Below are 23,097 nucleotides of genomic sequence, written 5' to 3'. Positions count from 1 at the left end.
TCCCGCTCCTGTTATGTCAAAAGGTGGTTATTTGTACTATGTTACGTTTATAGATGATTTTAGTAAACATACTTGGATTTACTTTCTAAAACTCAAATCCAAAGTTTTTTCATGTTTTAAAAACTTTCATAATCTAGTTAAAAATTAATTTAAAACAAATATTAAAGTTTTTTGCTCCGACTATGGGGGAGAGTTTCTTTCAAATGAATTTCAATTATTTCTAAAAAATCATAGAATTGTGCATCAACAATCATGCCCTAGTTTACCTCAAGAAAATGGGATTTCTGAAAGAAAACATCATCATATCATTGAAGCTACTAGAACCCTACTTATTTTAAAAAAAAATCCAAAGCAATTTTGGGTTGAAGCTGCCCTAACCGCAGTTTATCTAATAAATAGAATTCCTTCTCAAACTTTGGAAAACAAGTCTCTTATTGAAAAACTCTTTAAAATTTCTCCTGATTTAAAAAGGCTAAGGGTATTTGGTTGTAAATGCTTCATGCTTCTTGAAAAATATAGCAAACTCTCTCCTAAAGCTATAAAATGTGTCTTTCTTGGTTATGCTGATAATAAAAAAGGATATCGATGCTATGATAAAATAAATGATAAACTCTATGTTTCTAGAAATGTTACATTTCTAGAAAATGACAATGGATTTGATTTTGAAGTTTCTAAGAAAGCATCCGAGTATGCTTTCTTATTTGATTTATTACCCAATAAAAGTATTAGTAATGATATTGAAACCTTCGAGTCTATTAATGACTCAAGTAGCGAACCATCTCAAGATCTTAATCAATACTCTAGATGAAATACTAGAGAGCATCCATGTGCCCTTGACAGATATAATCAACTAACAAATACTGAAGAAACTAGTGTTAGAAGGTCAAAACAAACACATAGGCCTCCAAGTAGGTTTGTCTCATACAAATCTTTCTCATCAAGCTACAAGACATGTCTTCTAGCCATTCATTTCTATCATGAGTCATCCAACTATAACGAGGCCAAAAATATAAACGAATGGGTTGAAGTCATGAAAATTGAATTAGATGCATTACATAAGGCTCACACTTGGGCAATTCAACCTCTTCCTATCGGAAAGAAGACAATAGGGTGTAGATGAGTGTTTAAAATTAAAACAAAAAGTGACAGGTCTCTTGAGAGATATAAAGCAAGACTTGTTTCAAAATGATATTCTAAAAAATATGGCATAGATTATGAAGAGACCTTTGCCCCAGTAGCTCGTATAACTACAGTTAGAACTCTAGTTGCTATCGCATCTATTTGAAAATGACCGATATATGAGTTAGATGTTAAAAATGCATTTTTGAATGAAAACTTAAATGAAGAATTTTACATGGATCCTCTCCTTGGTCTGTCTATTGAAAAAGGCATGGTCCTTCGTCTTCAAAAAGCCTTGTACGAGCTTAAACAAGCCCCTAAAGCATGGTATGATCGGTTATGTGGTACGATATTAAAACTTGGATTTAAATCTTGTTATACTGACACTACTCTTTTTGTGAGATCTACAAATACCTCATTGATCATTTTTCTTTTGTATGTTGATGATATGATCATCATAGGGAATGATCAAAAGAAAATTGAATATATTAAAATTTTGCTTAAAAAATCTTTTCATATGACTGATCTTGATTTTTTAAGATACTTTTTAGGAATTGAAGTAGCCTACTCACCAAGAGGATATATTTTATCTCAAATCAAGTTTGCAACTGATATTGTTGAGCGTTCAGGAATCACTGCCACAAAATATGCTGATACTCCTGAAATAATAAATGTGAAAATGCGAGTTGAAGATGGAGTATTATTAGATGATCCAACCCCTTATCGACAACTTATTGGATCATTGATGTACATGTCCATTACAAGGTCAGATATTGCGCATGTCGTATATTCTGCAAGTCAATTTCAACATGCACCCACAACTGTCCACATGAGTGCAATATTAAAAATAGTTTGATACATCAAGAAAACTATATCTAAAGGACTATTCTTATCATCTTCCTCATCCTTAAGTCTTATTTCTTACACTGATTCTGACTCGGGAGGAGATCCCAATAACCGTCACTCTACTACTGGCTTTTATGTGTTTTTAGGTGACTCTCTCATTTCTTGGCGATGCAAAAAATAGCAGAAAGTGTCTTTATCATCTACGGAAGCTGAGTACAAGGCAATGGCTACCACAACCACTGAAGTTATATGGATGAGAGCACTACTTTCCGATATGGGTGTTTATGTTTCAGAACCTTCAAAGCTATATTGTGATAATCACACATTTCACGAGCGAACAAAACACATTGAAATGGATTGTCACTATGTTCGCAAAAAATATTTGAAGGAAACTATTATATTGCCATATGTCCAGTCCGAATTTCAGATTGCAGACTTCTTCACCAAAGCTCTTCCACTGCCTCAATTTTTGTATCTTCTTAGCAAACTTTCGATGATTTCCCCATAAGTTTAAGGAGTGTTAAAAATAAAATTGTATTCAAATACCCGATAAATGTATTTTTGTCTTTTATTATATAGTACAATCCACTGAGGACTGAAATATAATTTAGCATTGTAATAAATAAACTGTGCAACAACCATATTATGACTGTTAGGCACAACAGTCATATTTGTGATTGTTGGGCAAAGGCAGTCCAAAGAGCTAGAGTGCCTCATATGTGCTGGAGTGAGGCTCTATAAATAGAACATCACTTCCTTGTTATTCTACAATGCTCTTAGAAACATTTGAGGGCTTTCTCTAAAGTTTTTTTCATCTTATAGGCCTTTTGTGTTGTTTTATATCTTTATCTCTTTTGAGATTGTATTTGATCCATTAGTGACCAACCTTAAGTGAGTTTATTAAAGCCCTTTGTTGCCATTATGTTTGTTTCACTATTGTTTCATTGTACCTTGTTTCATTACAACCTCTCTTCAAGGATCTTGACCTGAGATCCATGGACATACCCCTCCCGCTTGCTCCATTCAATCTATTAAATTCCGAGGAACCCCATGGGGTTCCCGTATCTGAGGGCCTGAGATTCCCTTTTCGGGAGAAATCGCAATAAGACATGGACCTCGTGCCTTGATTCACATGTTGGTGGATCTCCTCAAAGATTTACAGCAATCAAATGCCTAAGGCTGCGGTTGAAAGCCTAGAATCTCAGATCTGAGAATCTTCCGTGGCATGAGACATACTGATGTGACACGCAGCCCACGCCATGATCCAAATCCAAAACCAACTTCACAATTTTAACCAGCAAATCCAAATTCAAATGCAAACTAGATCCAATATAGCAGAGTTGAATACACATCCGATCTCTAAGCAGCAATATATGATCACACGAAAGAAATAGTTCAAATTAAAACCAGGTCCAACAAAAAATCCAATAGAAGAAGTTGGTTCAAATCAAAATCCAGATTCACGAAAAGCCTATCCGAACACAGATTCACGTCTAACTTTAAGATCCGTATCAGCGAATAAATCGATACCCTTATCGTTGCCCAGCTGGCACTATTTCATTGCATGAGCTTATATTACGTCATATTTACTCAATATTTCAATAAGGCAAACTCCAACACCTCGGCCAAAGGATGATACCCTTCGTTGCAGGCCAAGCAACAGAGAGCCACAGAATTCCCACCGTTTGGGCCACTCGATATAGTGAATCCTGCCGAATTAGTCACAAGAGGTGGGGGGACCCTCGGAATTCAGAAATGCCTCCAACCTAATAACCACAACTCAAAAGAAAACATAGATAGATGTGAACCGCACAATCTATATCTGTACTTTTTGGAGAAAATGACTACATTTAAGAGACGCAGTGAACCCAACAAAACAGGACAGATTTGTGAAGACATGGACCCCTTATATCTTTATTTCCATCCCCAACACCTCCAAATACAGCAGCAGTGACAGCTCTGCCTGTACCAAACAGGATTACAGAAAAAAGAGCAGCCCCCACTTATACCCCTTCTTTACACCAGCCCCATCATCCAGTGTCTGTTTATACAAGTTCATGTTGTAATAGAAGATAAAACAGAGGCTATCATCCTTTTGACACACCTTCAATCCTTGCAAGGATTATACAACTCTGATGGCATCAAATAAGTTACTGCTGGATGAAGAAAACTTGTCGGTATCAGGCGGTTGCGGAGGCGCAATTCTGAGCTCCAAATCGGAAGTGTCCGCAGGTGATGATGGACTGGACAAGAAAGTGGGAAGAAAGCTGGAAACAGGCAGAGGTGGCCGAACTGTCGCTGTTTCCGGGCAGGGTGGTGACAGTAGACTAGGCTGGAGAAGATTGGAGGTGAAATCAGAGGATTGGTGACAGGTTTTATGATAAATTGGATTTATTTGGCTGGGAGATTCGCTGATTGAATTAAGTGATAAGGTTGGCAGCGAAGCCTCAGATCCACAAGATGATCCCTCCTGTTAAAACAACAAATCTAGCAAAAGTAATTACATAATCAAGATGATTCCATCCTAGAGTTTCACATGCTTTCATTCAACAATCTAAAGTACTCGATATTCGTATACACACTTTTTTTTTTTTTGGGGGGGGGGGGGGAACGTTAAGTTCCATATAAGATGATTTCATCTTAGAGTTTCACATGCTTCAACATGCCAACAGATCTTGCATTAACACCATTGCACTTCCAACTATGTGAAAAGGAGAAAAAATATCCACAGAAATGTGCTGGAATCAACAGAATCATAGAAAACACTGGGAACGCTCCCCCCTCAAATGTTCATTGCCCAAATGAGACAATGGTGGCAACAAAAGCATTCATTTTCCCTGCCCCGAGAGATGGTAAAAGGAACACTCAGCCACCCCGGTATTTATAGCTAGTGCCCAGAACAATTCGGTGTTTACTCCAGTTGAGGTGCAATAATGTGAAGACAGGATCAGCTCATACGTATGACTCCTACAAAATGATACTGCAAATCTGCAATAAGAAAACGTAATTTCAGGAATAAGAAGATATTTTACCGTCAACTTTGTATAATCAGGATCAGAAGTTTCACAACTCATGACCAAAGGTAAGGCTGGGAAAGCATCTGAGACTGCATCTGTTGCTTTATTGTTTACGCCACTTGAAGATCCACCCTGAGGAATAATAATATAAATTATAAATTTGTTGATTAATGAGAAAAACATATAACTATGTGATGCAGTAACATATCAGTAGGAGTTAATAATCAGACAAAGGCACCAGGAAAAACAGATCCATCCAGCTCAACAACTAAAACCAGGTCATGCCAAGAATGAGTTGATAATTGCAAGGGGAAAAACTGCCTTATATCATAAGGCATTCCCTTGCCGGCTCCTTGATTTATAAAGTTCGACATGTTTGTGGTGTTCCAATAATAGGCAAAGCATGTGATCGTTCCATAAGAAGTCTCAGAAGCAGTCGATGATAAATAGAAGGGAACAGAAGCAAAAAAGTGGAGTCCTGCTTTCTAAGAGAAGGGAGGAGAATTACAATGTCGCTTGGCACTAGGTCAAAAAGGCTGGATCTGCGCTTCTTCTTACAGCTAGCCTGCCTGAGGAAATATTTCTGGGCATGACTGGCCACTTGCGTTGGAGTTCTAGTAGTGACAAAGTTCCTTGAAATTCCCCTCCAGTCTCCCTTTCCAAGCTTCTCCAATCCTGCCAGAAAGGTCCTGTGCTCCTCTTCTGTCCACGGTACACCTGAAAGAGGAAGAGAACAATTTCAACTTAAATAACATGAACAAAGCAAGATCGAAAGTTTGTGAGTTCAATAAAAGATAACTGAAAAAAGGGAAATACAAGAAAAAAGGGAAAATTTCCCAACACCCATAGGAATTGCGGAGCACCGAATCAACTTCCGATTACCCATTTCAACAAATTATTTATAAAGAACGAAACACATTGATTTAGCATTGATCAACACCGATGAAACACAAGCACGAAAAAGGAAACAAGAAAAAGATATTACTTTTCAGAGAAAAAAAAGAAGCCAGATAAAAGCAATGGAAAGTTGGAAACTTTACATCCTTTAAGTTCCATATAAACAAATCCCATAGTAAATACCAACACATACCATAATCCAGCATAGGCCCCGGAGGCAGGGGTCTTACCCTCGGAGTTTTACGCCGCCGGCATGACGACCTAGGTATGGCAGGCTGAGCCAGTGCAACCAGGTCTTCGTGACGGGTGCGGTTTAATCGGGTTATAAATCGAAAAAAAATACCAAAACGTATGCCGTCTAAGAATTAGCAAAATTCCACATCACGATAAAACACTCATAAAGAAAACAACCATATAGACCATCACCAATTTAAAAAAGATGGTTAACCCATTTTCCAATCTCTCAACGACACATAGAAGAAACCAAATAAATAAACACAGATTGAACAATTTCCAACAATACATACAATTCCTCACGAAAAATCCAACCAAACATACAACCATAAAAACTATCACTGGATCAAATAGCCAAGGACACATTGTTTGAGAGAGAGAGAGAGAGAGAGAGAGAGAGAGAGAGAGAGAGAGAGAGAGAGAGAGAGAGAGAGAGAGAGAGAGAAAACCTCTCTTCCTCTCATTCCTCCGATTCGTGGAGGAATGAACAAGACCATCGGAGAGATACCCATGATCACCGGAACTGTGCTCCCCACAAGACACCAAATTCCCCATGCTCTGACTCTTCCTCATCATCTCGCCCACTCCGCCACCACCACCGCCACCGATCCTGACGCCAAAGAGCATCAGGCCTTCCCCTCCTCCGCATCCTCCCTTCTCGCAACCGCCCATGGTGCTGCACGTCCTCGAGTTATGGCCGTTGTTCCCACAGTGCGAACATTTCCTCACCGTCGATTCCTTCGCCATCCTCTCTCTCGCTCCAGAGAGACGGAGAAGCAAGAACCCGTTCCGGGAAACGGAAACGGTGGGGGATATATAGAGAGGGTCCCAACAAAATGCCCCTGGATTTTTGGGTTAATACGGTTGGGACCATGGTAATTCTCGTGTTGACCAAATTGGCCTTACCGCGTTGGCACCATCACCACTGCCTCGTATTCGCACGTGTAAACACGTGTTTAGTGTACTTTAATCCATCCGTAATTGAAATTACGAAAAAACCAAACCTTCGGTTGAGGTCCTCCTTGCGTACTAGAAAGTGCACCCAGAATGTTATCATTTGGGTCGAACTTGTGACGTCCCATCAACTTTGTGACATTCACAAGTTGCTCTACCAAATGAGCCGAGCACTTGTAAAGCCCTGACATAATAAATATTTTGAGGCAGCCTTTTCAAAACAAAAAAATATTTTAGTGCAGCCTTTGGCCCACAGCTTGTTGTGGGTGATGGAAAGAGGTGGTGAGATTGGATCAGGTGATACGTCGCGAATCACCGATTGCAAATAGCGGGGCATATATTGTTTTGGCTCGCATGACACCTTGATGCTGTTGATCTGACGGAAAGACAAGCAGGATGCACTCGGTCCAGATCCATATGCAAATCGATTATGGTTTTTTTAATATTTGGATCATAGTTTGGGTTTGGATTTATTGTGAATCCCTATTTGATCAGGGTTTTTTCTCGATGAGTTTAAGTATTTTCTTTAACTTCGGTTTATTTTTTATTAGATTTTTTAGTTTCTCATATAGTAATGTAGGAGTAGTTCATAGATCATGGTTAAACATCTTTTATATCGAGTAACCTATTTGCATCATGATAACTTGAATTGATGATAGTATGGTAAAACATAAAGGATTGGTGATTTGGCAAATCACTTCATTTGCATCAAAATTAGAGGTGTCAACCGGTCGGGTTTGGTTAGGACCTAGGTAAAAACCAGACTTGGATCAGATTTTTAGGTATGTATCAGGTCCAGACCCAAGTCTAATCGAGTCTACTATAAGAGAAACCATACTCGAACCTGGTAAGAACTACATGAAGATCATACCCGATAAAATATTATTTTTTATCATTTTTTACATTGAAAAAATGTGGGTCTTAATCGAAACTCAGGTCAGTTTCGGGTCAAGTATAAAATTTCATAAACTATACCCTGGTCCATGTATTAATCGGACCTTTGAGTCCGAACCAGGGTCTTAATCGGGTCTTCTTATTTGTCACCATACCCGAACGCTACAGGGTTTGGTCTGTGTCGGGTCCAGGTAAACCCGACCAGTTGACACCCCTAATCAAAATTGGGGGGTCTGAATTGGAAAGTTTTATAAAGAAAGAGGGAACAAGAGTGACTAAAGAATAACAGAGTAACGAAAGCTTCCAACTACAAACTTTTTTTTTCTTTTCTTCTATATGGCAATGTTGATATTGGTGGTTCATTTAAGATAACAGAAAGCGAAGATGCAGATATTGATGCCGATGGATTGGTTTTATTTCTATTAATTTGAAACATGCTTAGTATGTTTCTTGATAGGGAATAGCCCGAGGTGAGATTTGAACCCGAGACTCCTTAGTTATGATAGCAGTAAGTTTTCAGACTCCATGATTTACTAAAACCCACCCATTCTGTGTTGGTAGACTGGTATTATCATGATCAACAAAGTTATTAATTATTTTGGACTTTGGCTAATGCAAAAGTCTCAAGCATGCTGAGATTTTCAAAAGTTTTGCTAGAATGCCCCAAATAGATGATGGGGACAAGCCTTGGATGATGATAGTGAGGAGGAATATATTAAGGACCCAGGAAGTCTTGGTCTCTTGGCCACATTGATATTCTTCATTTGGATGACAATAATTAAGGCCATTTTTTATTTTTTTTTTATTTATTTTGGGCCCTATCACAACTACTATTGAAATTAGTGTTGGATCTTCCTTTCATATTTCCAGGATTTTGGCTTGCTTTTCATGTGCACATTATCATAGTGGAAATTTCAAGTGACCATATTTGTATTTCCTATTTCTAAGCAAAACAACGTTCGGGTCATTTTACACTACTTGATTGAATCGTGAATATTGAATACCATATACAACACTAATTTACTTTTAAGGTGGAAATTACCTTGATCCTCTATTGATCTGCTAATAAGCCGTTTCATGGCAGTTCCATCTATCACTTTATTGTGAAAGACCAGATCGGCCTGTTCTGCCATAAGTACCTTCATATTCTGATGAATAGGATTCGACAATGGGTTTGAGTAAGTGATACTAAGGCTTCCTTTTCCTCGATATCGATTCGCTTACAAAATCAGGAATTATGATACCGGTTGAACCAGACAAAAACTTTGTTGAGCTTAATGGTGAGACATGAAAATACAGATAGAAAGGCATGTGTCACTTAAAGAAGCATATACTCAAAGGGGCCGCCCGCGACAGATGTCACCCCCTACCTCGAGTTCGAATCTCAGTGAGATGCCCCTTTTACAAGGCGAAGCCGGAAGCTTCCCCAATAAAGGAGGGTGCCCACATAATTTTAAGCTGCCAGGACAAGGACCATGAATATAAGAAGCTAAGACCAGCATTGTTGGGTCTCCAATCCCAGGTGTGGATTCTCCTTGTAATAAAAATAAAAAATAAAACCCTCATCTACATAACGCTCCCCGCCTCAAGATTAGAACCTCCATCCCCACCTCCATCCCCAGTAGGGATGGATTTGAACCTTCACCCCCGCCTTCATCCCCGTTTCACGTCCTCCATCCCTGGTTCAAACGGGAATGAGGCGGGGCAGGACGGGGCGGGCTGGGGCTATTGTGGGGAAAAGTGGTGGGGTCGGGGTCGGGGCGGGGCGGGGAAAAGTGTACGTTCATCCCCGCCTCCATCCCTGGACGGGGATGGATTTTAACTTTCATCCCCGCTTCATACCCTTCATCCCCGGTCCAAACGGGGCAAGGCAGGGCTGGGCCTGCTTTCCCCGATCCACTGTCATCCCTAGTGTGAACGATGAAATTCCAGAAAATTTTACATTTTTAGCTGCCGGCCAACATGGCTTCATAAGGTATGAGGATGATCCCACTCTTCCGCTTAAATAAGGATAATGTAGGAGAAACTCCTTGGCGGTCCACACATGCAATAATATCCCAACTTATCCCATTTTTCAGGATAATTATAAGCAGAGGCATTCACCACTATTTGCAGCCGCGTAAGACAAGCTGATTGTCGACTTCTCAATGGTTCTAAGCCATTAGGGATGCAAACGAACCGGATCCAGTATGCCCCTTTTATGATTTTTAGTTGTTCCGTACATGAATCGGATCCAACTTTTCTATGTATTTAGCTTATCCAATCATTTATCGTCGTCTAGGAAAGTCAACTGCCCACGGGCCTCATTGTTTTTCATTTATAATTTTTAATTATAAACCCATGAACCGGATCCCTGGCTTACCAAATTGGGTCTTATAGATTCATCATTTTTGTTAAGAAGAAGGGTACTATGGTCATTAACCACGAACGAAGCTCCTTCCCCTGCTCTATTGACCATGGTGCTTTTCCGAAAACGCTGCTGTAAAACCACTTTTAGATGACTAAAATACCCCTGGTTATTTAGAAAAATCCAGGAGACAGCTTTCACCTTTTTTTTTTGTTACACGCCTGGAATGACGCGGAGTTTCCTTCAACCAAACGCGGAATTGGAAAGAGACCGGAATGAAAAATATCCGGCTGAACTATCGGTGGGGACATAAGTTCTCAGTAACCAGAGCTGGACAACTTAGTCATTGTTCAATTATGGAGAAAGCTTATTTATTTTTATAGATATCACCGTACTGGACGGGATCAGGTCCTAATTCAAGCTATGACTTGGGTACTCAACTTGACTCAAATCCAAATATTCTGTATGTGCATAAAAAATGCTGACACTAACCCAACTGGAGTAGTAATATGCGAGTCAAATGTCCAATTTGACTAGGCTTGACTCGATTATGGATTTCAATTTATTAACCCGACAAAAGCTCAACCCAAACCCGAATACAACAGTTTTTTTTCTTTTTTTAAAGCAAGTCGGGGTTAGGCAGATCCCTACCCGGTATCATTAAAATCTGAACGTGAAAAAATGAAGAGAAGCTATAATTCACCCCAACCCCCATTTGCTAATTAGAGTTATACTTGGGACTTCTGAACATCAAAATTGATTTTATGTTGACGAGAATTCTTGTTACTTTGTTTGCCTTCCAGTAAACAACAACAAACATTCACCATTATATCTGGCCTTCCTGACTCTAATACAATCTTCTTATGTGGATTGATTAGAGTGAGTACCCAGGCCCACCATCAGCTCAAGCCTCTAATGTTCCACGTTAACATCTTCATCAGCGATTGTTGGAGGGTATGTGAAGAGCTCCAGATAATCCTGCCTGGGCTCTCGCTTCTTGCTATCTCCTGTCTGCTCCTTCAGCAGGGACTTCATGGTGGAATGTAACTTTGAGGAGTCTGATGCATCTATATCATCCTGTTGTGACTAGGGCTGGAGCTCGCATGGAAAACTTTTGGAGATGTTCAGACTATTACATTTGTAGGAGAAAAGCTTTGTCAGGGAGATTTTTTTCTTTCCCGGGGACAGGCTTCATTATGTAATTTCCATGGTTTGAATCTGGTACAGACGGGCAATGGTGTATCAGGTCTGTAATCGTCAGTGGCGGACCCAGGGGTGGGCATGGGTGGGAGGTCGCCCACCCTAGAATTTGAAACTGAGTCGTCTCGTGACTCGGGACTCATGAAACCGAATCGACTTGGGACCTGGCTCTCGATGAGTATAGAGCTTGCCGAAAGGGGTGAGGGGTAAAACCCTTGCCACTTTTCCTCTCTCCTCTGTGCTTTGCCCCTCCGTTCCGACGTTCCCCATCTGTCACCGGCAACCCCATTCACCGGCTCTCCTCCCCTGTGCTCTGCAGCCACCGGCCTCCCTTCGGTGAACCCGCTGCCCCCCTCCGAGCTTCTCCCTCTCTGCTGCAAGCTCTGGCGATGCGAGACACTGGTGTCGCAGTCAGACCTTCTTCTTCCTTTGCCATATTCCTTTCATCGACAACCATCGCTAGCCGTCGGTCGTCGCAGGTAACCTCCCTAGTCCCTACCCCCTCTCTCTTGCTTTTCTAGTCGATCAGCAAACACGATAACCCTGCTTATAAAAACACGATAACCCTGTTTGCAGTTTTTAAGAAACTAAAGCCTTCAGTTTCTCAGTAACCACAAAGCATCAGATGACCCATGTCGCCCATGTCGTCGACCGAAAGACCTGCCGGCCACGATTGCCAACACGACGCCCAGCGAACTTCGACAACATCTGATCCCCTGTACTTTTCGACGATGGCAGCTGAATGGTCGTCCAAAGCTTAAAAGTTAAAACCCCCTTGACCTTACAAAGAAGCCGTTAAATCTCTGGTGAAAATGGCGACACCCGGCGATAGAAACCATTGTTGGCTCCCCGACGACGATCCATGACCGGAATCCCTTTGAAAGAAACTCATCCAATGATGGTTTCAGGATTCCGGCCAACTCGATGGTCTGGTGATGGCTGTGATGTCGGTGATGAAACAGGGATGTCGACGGTGCTGGAGAGGTCGTTGGTGATCGAAGCCCCTCAACTCCTCGGCGAGCATCAGCAGGTAATCATAAAACCGGCAGCTGATCATGGCTATCGGTCACTGACTGAGGTAGCTGACCCTCATCGGTGGAAGCAAAAAGGGGAAAAACCCTGTTGATGTAAAACAAAGTCGTCGCCCTCTCGACAAAAACACATTTTTTTTATTTGTCGACAGGGATGTTGGCGACCAGGCGACACTGCCACCGACGACAGTGTCGGTAGCAAGAAAGGGTCTGGCCACCGTATGGATGGGACCTTCTAGTATCTCTGTAGAGGGGATCAGATAGAAGACTAACCACTCCCCCTGTCGGCTCTGCCCCCTGACCCCTTGTTTCCCGGTGTGTGTGTGTGTGTGTGTGGGTGGGGGGGGGGGGGGGGGGGCAAGGCCCCCCTTCCCTCTGAACAACATGTGTGACACCTTTAGATAGGGGTTGCTCATATTTTAAGGTATGACACTGTAAAGGAGCATAATTGAGACAATTTGCACTCTGAACAACAATAATTTGAGAATAGCAAAAAAAATTCCTTTGGGTCATTCCTCTTCTTTTTTTCTCTTTTTTGAGATGAATTCATTTGTTTTGTTGACATCTTCTTGTGCTAATGCATATTCTCAAGCAGTTCAGTGACAACAGACTCAAGGAGTTATTTCTATTAATTTATATTTCTGTTTCATTGTTATGATGCACCACATCATTTGCAAGCTTCAATGACTTCTTTATAACGTTATTTGTAGGGCCATTTAGCTTTGTTACTTCACATTCTTTTTTCATTAACAAATTTGATACATCAAAGTTCAAACTACAATTTTTGGAGTTTTAACCTTCTGGTCTTTCATTATAATATTTTTAGAAAACATTAGAAAGCAGTTCCCTCACATATTTTGCTAAGAAGCCAGCAATCATCTTGCTCTTATTTTCACCACGTATACTTATGTTTGATTGCCCATAATTATAGATTAATGATCCCAAAAATGGTTGAAAGCTTTCAATTGAATCAAATATTTTATTAGATCTTCATTTAACCATTAAGTTTTTTGTCTTTGTTTTCCCTTCCATGGAAGTACAATCACATTCTACCCTATCAATAGGTGAACAAGATGCATGTTATTGTGGGTGTTGGAAGCGTCTTATCAGAAGAAGGTTTTTCCCTTTTACTTTCACCAACTTGTGTTTTCGGCAGGGGGCTTCACCCCCCTTGCCTCTACGAGCCCTTCTCGACAGGGGGCTTTGCCCCCTGTCCCTCGATTATCGGTTGGGGCTTTGCTTCCACTGCCTTCTCTGATTGCCAACAGGGGGCTTCGCCCCCTGCCTTGTTTTTGTACTTGTTCTTGTTGTCATTTCATTTTGCTCGATCCTTTTTTGCAATGAGATTTGGCTTATATAACATTGTCATATTTTTTTTCGTTGCGTAGGAATGAATAAGTTTATAATGAAAAGGTCAATCTTTAATAAATCTTTTGTAACTCGAAAAGGAGAACCAAGTCAGAAAATATGCAAAACAGAAAATGATGAATCAGAGTTACCTGCAGACCCTGCACTTTGTCCTTCTATTTCTAGTTATCATCCTAATATCCAAGATAATGTTCGTAGAGAATATATGATCTGAGGTCCTTGTCAACCTCGAGATTGTACGTTTTAACTAAACCACCAAAAATGAAGGTTCATTCCAGCTTGGTATGATGAGTATAAGGATTGGTTGGAGTATAGTATAAGTAAGTATAAAGCATATTGATTGCAGTGTTATCTTTTCAGGCCAAAAAGCACAGAGAAGATTAGTGTAGAGGCATTTGTATCTAAAGGATTTGATAACTAGAAAGACAAGAAGAGCTTTGATAAACATGTTGGAAGCTCTGGCAGTTTTCACAATTCAGCACGAATGAAGTGGCAAAATTTGATGCAACAAAAATAACATATTGATGCTATACTTTATCAACAAAGTGTTTGGCAGAAAGATGAATATAGACTTCGCCTTTGGGCAATTGTTAATGCAATCATATACTTGTTAAGTCAAGGATTGACATTTTGAGGGCATGATGAAGATGAAAAATCTCTTAATAGAGGAAATTTTATTGAGTTGTTGAAGATATTTGCAAAGATCAATGATGACATAAATAAAGTTGTATTGAAAAGTGCTCCAGAAAATAACAAATTGATATCTCCTGATATACAAAAGGATATTGTCAAGGCTGCTTCTATACAAACTACAAATGTTATTATCATGAAACTTGGAGATACTTTTTTTTCTATTTTACTTGATGAATCTCATGATGTATCAACTAAATAACAAATGGCTATTGTTTTACGGTTTGTTAATGAAAAAGGTCGAGTGGTTGAGCGATTTCTTACTCTTGTGCATGTTCTTGAAACAAGTTCTATGTCACTCAAACAAGCAGTTGAAGAAGCATTCTGTAAGAATAAATTAAGTGTATCAAGTTTGCGTGGACAGGGTTATGATGGAGCAAGAAATATGAGAGGGGAGTTTAATGGATTGAAAAGTCTTATATTATATAAAAATGCATCTGCATATTATATTCATTGTTTTGCACATCAACTTCAATTGGCATTAGTTGGTGTTGCTAAAAAAAAATCATTGTTTGATGTGTTTTTCAATATATTAGGTAGATTGTCAACTTTTTTCTCCACTTCATGCAAAAAATCTGAGCTTATTCGAGAAGCATAATTTATGCAAATTGCTGAAGCACTTGCATTGGGTGAACTTGAAACAGGACGAGGATTAAATCAAGAAATAAGTTCCAAACGACCTGGTGATACTCGATGGGGTTATCGTTACGATGCTTTGGTTAATTTACTCAGTATGTATTCTTCTGTTATTCAAGTGTTAGATTTCATTGTAGAAGATACATATTCAGGAAAAAATTCAAATGCAATTATTTTATATCATCAGCTGCAAGATTTTGAATTTGTTTTTTGCTTACATTTGATGTGAAAAGTTTTGGGAATAATTGATGATCTTTCACAAGCAGTTCAGCGAAAAGATCAAGACATTGTGAATGCTATGAGTTTAGTCATTATATCAAAACAGTGCCTTCAAGGTCTGAGAGACAATGGATGAGACTCTCTCATAAATAAAGTGTTCATATTTTGTAAGAGATTTGATATTTTGATTCCTGATCTAGGGGACTCATATACACCTCAAGAACGACCAAGATGTAAGATTGAAAAGATCACCACATTACATCATTATCGTATTGATGTGTTTTATACTATTATTGATTTGCAACTTCAAGAGTTGAATGATCGTTTCACTAAAGCAAATACAGAGCTCCTCCTTTCAATGACATGCTTAAGTCCAAAGAATTCTTTTTCTGCTTTTAATAAAGATAAGTTGATTCGTCTTGTTGAGCTTTACCCTAAGGACTTTTCTAAAGTAAACATAATTAGACTTGAAAATCAATTGGATATATATATTACATACATGCGAAACAGTGATCAGTTTTCAAGTTTAAAATCTTTAGCAGAGCTAGCAGAGATGATGGTAGCAATTCAAAAGCACATTATATTTTCTCATGTGTATCTAGTGATTAAGTTGGCATTAACTTTGCCAGTTGCAATAACAAGTGTTGAAAGAGAATTTTCAGCTATGAACAATATCAAAAGTCGTCTACGTAATAGAATGGGAGATGAATGGATCAATGATGCTTTGGTTACTTACATAGAGAAGGAGACATTTGATACCATCAGTGATGATGCAATTATGAATTGTTTTCAAAATATAAAAAATAAAAGATGTTAATTGTAAAATTTTCATGAATTTAGTTGTTTGTATTTCTTAAGTGAACAATCTTTATTTTAGTTTAAAAGTACAATTTAAGGTTTAATCTTATTATGTTCATAAATTTAGTTGTTTGTGTATGTAACAATTGTTATTTTAATTCAAAGGCTTATTTAAGTTTTATCTCTCCACAAACGATTGTTCCTCCTGCAAAAAAAATTTGGCTCTGCCACTGGTTTGAATAAATGGATCGTCCTTCAAGACCATAGCATTGTCCCCGAGACCCGAGTCTGCCCACCCAATGAAACCACACGATGGTTACGAGTACTCCCCAATAAGAGAGGGCAAACTAGTTTCCCCCAAAACTAGAGTCCAAAGGTTGGGAAAATGGGGGTTGTACCTCCTTGGCAAATGTCAAACATTGAACACCAGTTGTCTCATCAGGCCTAAGGCTCTTGGATTGCGGGAGGATGTTCTCGCCCATGCTCTTGACGATCCCGATGGCTAGAGTCATTGAACATATCGTGTCCGACTTTACCATATCGACCTTCATGAATGAAACCTTCCTACACTTCAAGCTGGGTTTGCCTGCCAGGAGTTCGTTGCCCATTGCAGAGGGTAGATTAATGGTCAGAGACTGACCTTGTCTTGTTTTTCACCAAAGCGTTATTTTGCTCAAGGCGACCTTCATCCTTCTTGCGAGTGGCCATCAAGAGAGTGCTCTTCTCCACCACCATTGGGCTGCAATGAGCAACGGGTAGACCCTTATCGACCGATCCTAGGCGACTGCCAGGCTTTGAATCGATGATTGGCTGAAATATCATGTCCGCTTTCTCTTGGGGGTGGGTCGCAGATGGTCCTTATGTTCCTTGGTTTGCATTTGGTTGTAGGACTTTGATTCCCTCTAGGTTGAATCTGCGACGGGATCAATGAGAGATTTTAACCTTCATCCACCCCTGCTATTGGTCCTCCTCCTCCAACTGAACTGAGGTTGATTGATTGCTACAGGCAGTTGTTGACTACATGATTAAACCATATTTTGTGCAAAAATCAATGAAATTCTCATAGATTTTGCCCTGGATGTAGACGACTCTCCCTTTCACCTCTATCATCACTGAAGATTGGAGGAGCAGACCTAGGGGCACTTCAATCTTAACCCTAGCAAAATTCCTCATTTCTTTGGTCTTTGTATACACATATGTTTCGATGAATTCCTCTCCCAAGGCCAAAGATATCCTGATGAAAATATCTTCATAGCAGAGCTCCAATGAGAAATCTAGAAGTTGAAACCAAATGAGAATAGAAGTATGCACTTTGTGCTTGATGGGGGACCCGACTTCCATCCATTCGTGACCAGGGTTCTCCTCGCTGCCTTCCATAAGCCTCTTCGAGTGATCATTTTTTAGTGTTCTTCTTACTGAACCGAGATGAAGAACATTTCATCTTTGAGAGAAGACATTGTTCTCCCAAGCATGGTAGGCCACTAAGTGTTGAATGCCTCAAACATAAATCAATGGGAGAGCATTTGTCAGATTCTCTTCCTAAAAATCTGGTTATCATTATCCAGTTGAGTGGTTTCAGTAGTTTCACATATCAATCTACTAAGATCCTTATCTTAGACGTTGCATTGTTAGTGTCACGGGCCTATTTCCTTCAATGGGCCAGCGCGGCGCGACGGTCCTTCCTTACCGCCGCAAGCCTACTCGTCAGCTCGCTTGCCGGTCGCGAAAGCTTATGATCAGAGTGCAAGAGAGCAAGAGAGAATAGAGGGAGAGAAGTTGCAATCACAAGAAGCAATCACAACGAGGGTGAACAAAAGAAAGCTCAACGCATTTGATTCATTCACAATTTTGCCCGCAGGCTATTACAGTTCAAGTATACGGGCTGCCCCTTCGGGGTATTAATTCACCTGAACCGGGCAGCTTACATCAGACTCAACAAAAGCAAAACAGACTCTAAGCGCAACTGTACACTGTAAGTCGCAAGGGAACATGCTCCCCCCTTCAAATCATGCGCCGTCCTCGACGCCATCTGTTTCGTGGTAAGCCCTGACTTCAGCCGGGTAGCGGCTGTTCATTCGAAATGCAGGCTCCCACGTTGGTTCCGCTGTTTCCTCCCACTGCACCAAGTATTTCTTCGCTTGCCCCAAGTAGTTGACCTTGTGGCGAAGGATCTGACTGAGGTGCTTCTCGGCCCGTTGTGCTGCCGGGGCCCTCTGCATGATGGGAGCGCGTTGCGGCACATTGCGTTCCGGGTATCCATCATCTGGATGGAACTGCTTGAGGTTGCACACGTGAAACACAGGGTGCACCTTGAAGTCTGGGGGCAACTCCAGCTTATAGGCTAGCTTGCCCACCTTCTTTGTGATGGTGAAGGGTCCCTCATACTTTCTGAGTAGTCCGCGGTGCCGCCCGCGGAAGATGCCTGTGCGACCAGGATATAACTTCACCAACACTTGGTCCCCAACTTGGAACCCTGCGGGCCGACGGTGTTTGTCCGCCCACTTCTTCATTCTCTTTGCCGCTTTGTGTAGGAATGCCTTCGCCAACTCATTCTGCTCGTGCCAGTCGCGAACAAACTGATAGGCAAAGGATGGCCTTCCCTTTTCTTGTGCGGCAAGCGTGTGCGGGGTCAGTGGCTGCTGCCCCGTGGCTATCTCGAACGGGCTATGGCCTGAAGACTCGCTCTTCTGCAGATTATAGCAAAACTGTGCCACATCAAGGAGCTTCACCCAATTTTTCTGATTGGCACTAACAAAGTGCCTGAGGTACTGCTCCAAGATCCCGTTGATACGCTCTGTCTGCCCATCAGTCTGCGGATGAAAGCTAGTTGAAAACAGCAACTCAGAGCCAAGTAGCCGAAATACTTCACGCCAGAACTTGCCCGTGAAGCGAGCATCGCGATCACTCACAATGCTCTTTGGTATGCCCCAGTGCTTCACCACATGCTTTATGAACAACTCTGCAGTCTTCTCTGCAGGGCACTCCTTAGAAGCTGAAATGAAGGTGGCATACTTTGAGAAACGATCCACCACGACCAAAATAGAACTGAGGCCCTCTACCTTTGGCAGACTAACAATAAAGTCCATGGAGATGCTATCCCAAGGACGTTCTGGAATTGGTAGAGGCTCAAGGAGACCGGCAGCCTTCTGGTTTGTCCCCTTATCTTGCTGGCAGATGAGGCATGTCCGCACATACCCCTCAACATCGTCTCTCATCTGCGGCCAATAGTAGCCGCGCTCAAGGAGTGCTAAGGTCCGCTCCTGACCAGGATGGTCGGCCCATAGTGTATCATGGCACTCCTTGAGTAGCTCTCGGCGAAGGCTTCCCCACCGTGGTACAAAGATGCGCCTCCCTTTTGTTACGAGGAGGCCGTCTTGTAGCCAAAATCGCCGAGTCTTCCCTGCCTGGGCCAGAGAAACAAGGTGTTGTGCGGTCGGATCTTGCTGCGTACCCTCGCGGATGCGGCTCAACAATGCACCCTCCAAATGCACTTCAGAAGACTCCGCACGCACAGCTGCCAGTTCAGCCCTACGGCTCAGGGCATCCGCCACAACATTGGTCTTTCCAACCTTGTACTCCAAGGCAAAGTCGAACTCAGCCAAAAACATCTGCCATCGAGCTTGCTTGGGCGTCAGCTTCTTTTGCGTCTGAAAATAGCTCGTGGCCACATTGTCCATCTTGACGACGAACTCGGCACCCAAAAGGTAGTGCCGCCAGGTCCTGAGGCAATACACAATGGCTGTCATCTCACGTTCGTGCACTGTGTACCGCCTCTCTGCATCCTTCAGCTTACGACTCTCATATGCGATCGGATGCCCCTCTTGCATAATAACTCCGCCAATGGCAAAGTCTGAGGCATCAGTGTGGACTTCGAAGGGTCTCGAATGATCAGGCAGTCGCAGCACTGGCTCTCTCACTAAGGCTTTCTTCAAGCCCTCGAAGGCATCTTGGCACGCTCCTGTCCAGAGCCATACCCGATTTTTCTTCAACAAGTCTGTGAGGGGCGTAGCAATGAGGGAATAACCTTCGATGAAACGCCGATAATAATTTGCCAAGCTGAGGAATGACCGCAATTCTGGCACTTTGCTTGGCGGAACCCATTCCTGGATGGCCCTTATCTTCTGCCCATCCATACACAGCACACTACGCCCCACAACGTGGCCAAGGAAGCTGATCTCCTCCTGCCCGAAGAGACACTTCTCTCGTTTAACACAAAGGTCATTCTCCTTTAGCACCTGAAGCACTGTTCGCAAGTGCCCGACATGTTCCTCCATGTTACTGCTGTAGATCACGATATCATCCAGATAGACTACCACAAACTTGTCTAAGTAAGGGTAGAAAATATGGTTCATTAGAGTCGTGAATGTGGTTGGAGCATTTGTCAACCCGAATGGCATTACTAGAAATTCGTAAGCACCATAGCGGGTGACACAAGTTGTTTTCGGCTCATCACCTTCGGCAATCCTCACCTGCCAGTAACCCGATCGCAGATCTAGCTTGGAAAAGATACGGGCACTGCCTAGCTGATCGAACAAGTCTGCTATCAATGGCAATGGGTACTTGTTCTTCACCGTGACCTTGTTCAAGGCCCGGTAATCCACACATAACCGTTTAGAGCCATCATGTTTCATCTGAAAAAGGACCGGGGCACCAAATGGGGCTTTTGATGGACGAACAATGCCTACGTCCAACATCTCGTCTAGCTGCCTGCGCAGCTCCTTCAACTCTGCTGGCCCCATACGGTATGGAACCATTGCGGGAGGCTTTGCTCCCGGGGTCAACTCAATCTTGTGGTCGACCTCGCGTCTTGGCGGAAGACGCTTTGGCAATTCCAGAGGCATCACCCCCCGAAACTCCTCCAATAGAAGGGCTAGGGTCGGCGGCACTGCTGCTTCTACCTTCCCTTCATCTGCACGCACTGCAACTAGGAATGTCTGCTCCCCATGCTTGACACCCTTCTTCAGTTGCATTGCTGATAACACTGAAGACTTGCCTTTCTGCGTGAGGCACTGCACTGTGTGGGACAGGTCTGATCCCATGATCGTCAACGTGTTAAACTTTGGCAGCATCATCACATTCTGGCTTCGCAGAAACTCCATACCCAGAATCACCTTGAAATCGTCCAGGGGCACCACAGAGAAGTTGGCTTTGCCGACCCAACTCCCCACTTGAGTAGCCACATCTCTTGCTTTACCAAGAATGGGCTTGGCCTCAGAGTTTACTGTTTTGATAGTCTTCTGCTTTGGCCCAGTTTTCAAGCCCAACCGCTCTGCCTCTTCCCGCGAGACAAAGTTGTGTGTGGCCCCGGAGTCTACCATTGCCGAAGTAGACTTTCCATTCATAATGACTTCTACGTACATAAGTTCCTTACTGACCTGCATGTTCTTAGCTGCGCAACTTCTAGCTGCGTTAATCGATCGCATGGCACCCATCCTCGGTTGCATGGTCTCAGTGTCACTGCCTTCAGTGTCGCTGCATTCTTCCTGTGCAGCATTGGCTTGCCCGTCGTCCTTTACAAGGCGCTTTGGGCATTGCCGGGCGATATGTCTATCACCACAGAACCAACATGTCACAACCGCACCCTTGTTGCTGTTGTTATGCTTTGTGTAGTTCTGTTTCTTTTCGGGTTGATGGCGTGTCGACGCCTCACCTTTATCGTTGCGCTGCTCATCCTTCTTGCCTCCGTGGTCAGGCTTCTTCCCAACTTTGGTTGATGGGGTGAAAGGTTTGCACTGAGTATCAACTAAGCGCTCCGCCGCCACATATGCATCTTCCAAAATACGAGGGTTGCTCCTTTCCACTTCGGACTGTGCCCATGGTTGAAGTCCCACAATGAACCAGTTGAGCATGTCGTCCTCTGGCATGTTAGGTATCTCCAGCATAAGCTTCTGGAACGTTCGGACATAGTCTTGCAACGAACCAGTATGTTTGAGTTCACGAACCATCCGGTAAGCCTGTCTCTGCGCATTTCTTGGCATGAAGTAGTTGCGCAACTCTACTTTGAAGTCGTCAAAGGTGTCTATCACACATTGACCCCTCTCCATGTCATTGCGCTTCCGCCTCCACCAAGCGATAGCATCCCCATCAAGTAAGGCCGCTGCAGCCTTGATCCTCAGATCTTCAAGGGTCACATTTTGGATATCCAAGTAGTCTTCTACTTGGAACAAGAAGTTCTCAATAGCCTTGCTGTCGCGAGAACCATTGAATTTTGCGGGTCTAGGTACATCAATCCTTGATGGTCTCTCACCATTTCCGCCATTCAGGGTCACCGTCCGCTGCAACGTACGGTTCTTCAACTCAAGATCGGTCACTGTAGTCGTCAACGAAGTGACCTGCCCCATTAGTAAGTTCACCTGCTCTTGCAGGCTCGCCACCACATCGTTCAATCCATTGAATGATTCACATGCGCGTGAAATCGCTTCATCATGCGAAGTCACATCTTCCACCAACTTATTAACAGTTGCAGCCAACTCTTCTTGGCCCCGAGGTGAATCCATCTCCTCAGCTTCGGCAACTGCCTTGCCTCTGGTGTTGCGCAAGTGTTGATAAGGCGCCACGATGTCTTGCTCACAAATCGCAGCCTGTCGGCGTGTCTGTCGACACCGACTCCGGAGTCCCTTCCCCAGCACGAGAACGGGCTCTGGTACCACTTGTCAAAGGGCCTATTTCCTTCAATGGGCCAGCGCGGCGCGACGGTCCTTCCTTACCGCCGCAAGCCTACTCGTCAGCTCGCTTGCCGGTCGCGGAAGCTTATGATCAGAGTGCAAGAGAGCAAGAGAGAATAGAGGGAGAGAAGTTGCAATCACAAGAAGCAATCACAACGAGGGTGAACAAAAGAAAGCTCAAC

The 23,097-nt window shown here is 42.5% G+C and overlaps 1 protein-coding gene across 2 annotated transcripts; it reads right to left on the bottom strand.

Annotated features, from left to right (window-relative positions):
- Positions 1-3,764: 3,764 nt before the first annotated feature.
- On the bottom strand, positions 3,765-6,898 carry LOC149821952 (transcription factor KUA1-like). 2 transcript variants are annotated; one of them, XM_089980457.1, is made up of 4 exons: positions 6,563-6,898; positions 5,491-5,699; positions 4,998-5,114; positions 3,765-4,435 (listed from the first exon to the last, which is right to left on the bottom strand). In XM_089980457.1, the coding sequence occupies exons 1-4, from the start codon at positions 6,858-6,860 to the stop codon at positions 4,088-4,090; spliced, it is 972 nt and encodes a 323-aa protein (XP_089836583.1). In that variant the 5' UTR covers positions 6,861-6,898; the 3' UTR covers positions 3,765-4,087. The 2 variants fall into 2 exon arrangements, with proteins under 2 accessions (XP_089836583.1, XP_089836584.1); XM_089980458.1 differs by lacking the exon at positions 3,765-4,435 and adding an exon at positions 4,632-4,953 and having other exon boundaries at positions 5,043-5,114.
- Positions 6,899-23,097: the final 16,199 nt, after the last annotated feature.

The sequence above is a fragment of the Nuphar pumila genome, chromosome 11 (assembly GCF_984573655.1).
Source record: "Nuphar pumila chromosome 11, dmNupPumi1.hap1.1, whole genome shotgun sequence".
NCBI lineage: Eukaryota > Viridiplantae > Streptophyta > Magnoliopsida > Nymphaeales > Nymphaeaceae > Nuphar > Nuphar pumila.
This window is presented reverse-complemented; position numbering and strand designations above follow the sequence as displayed.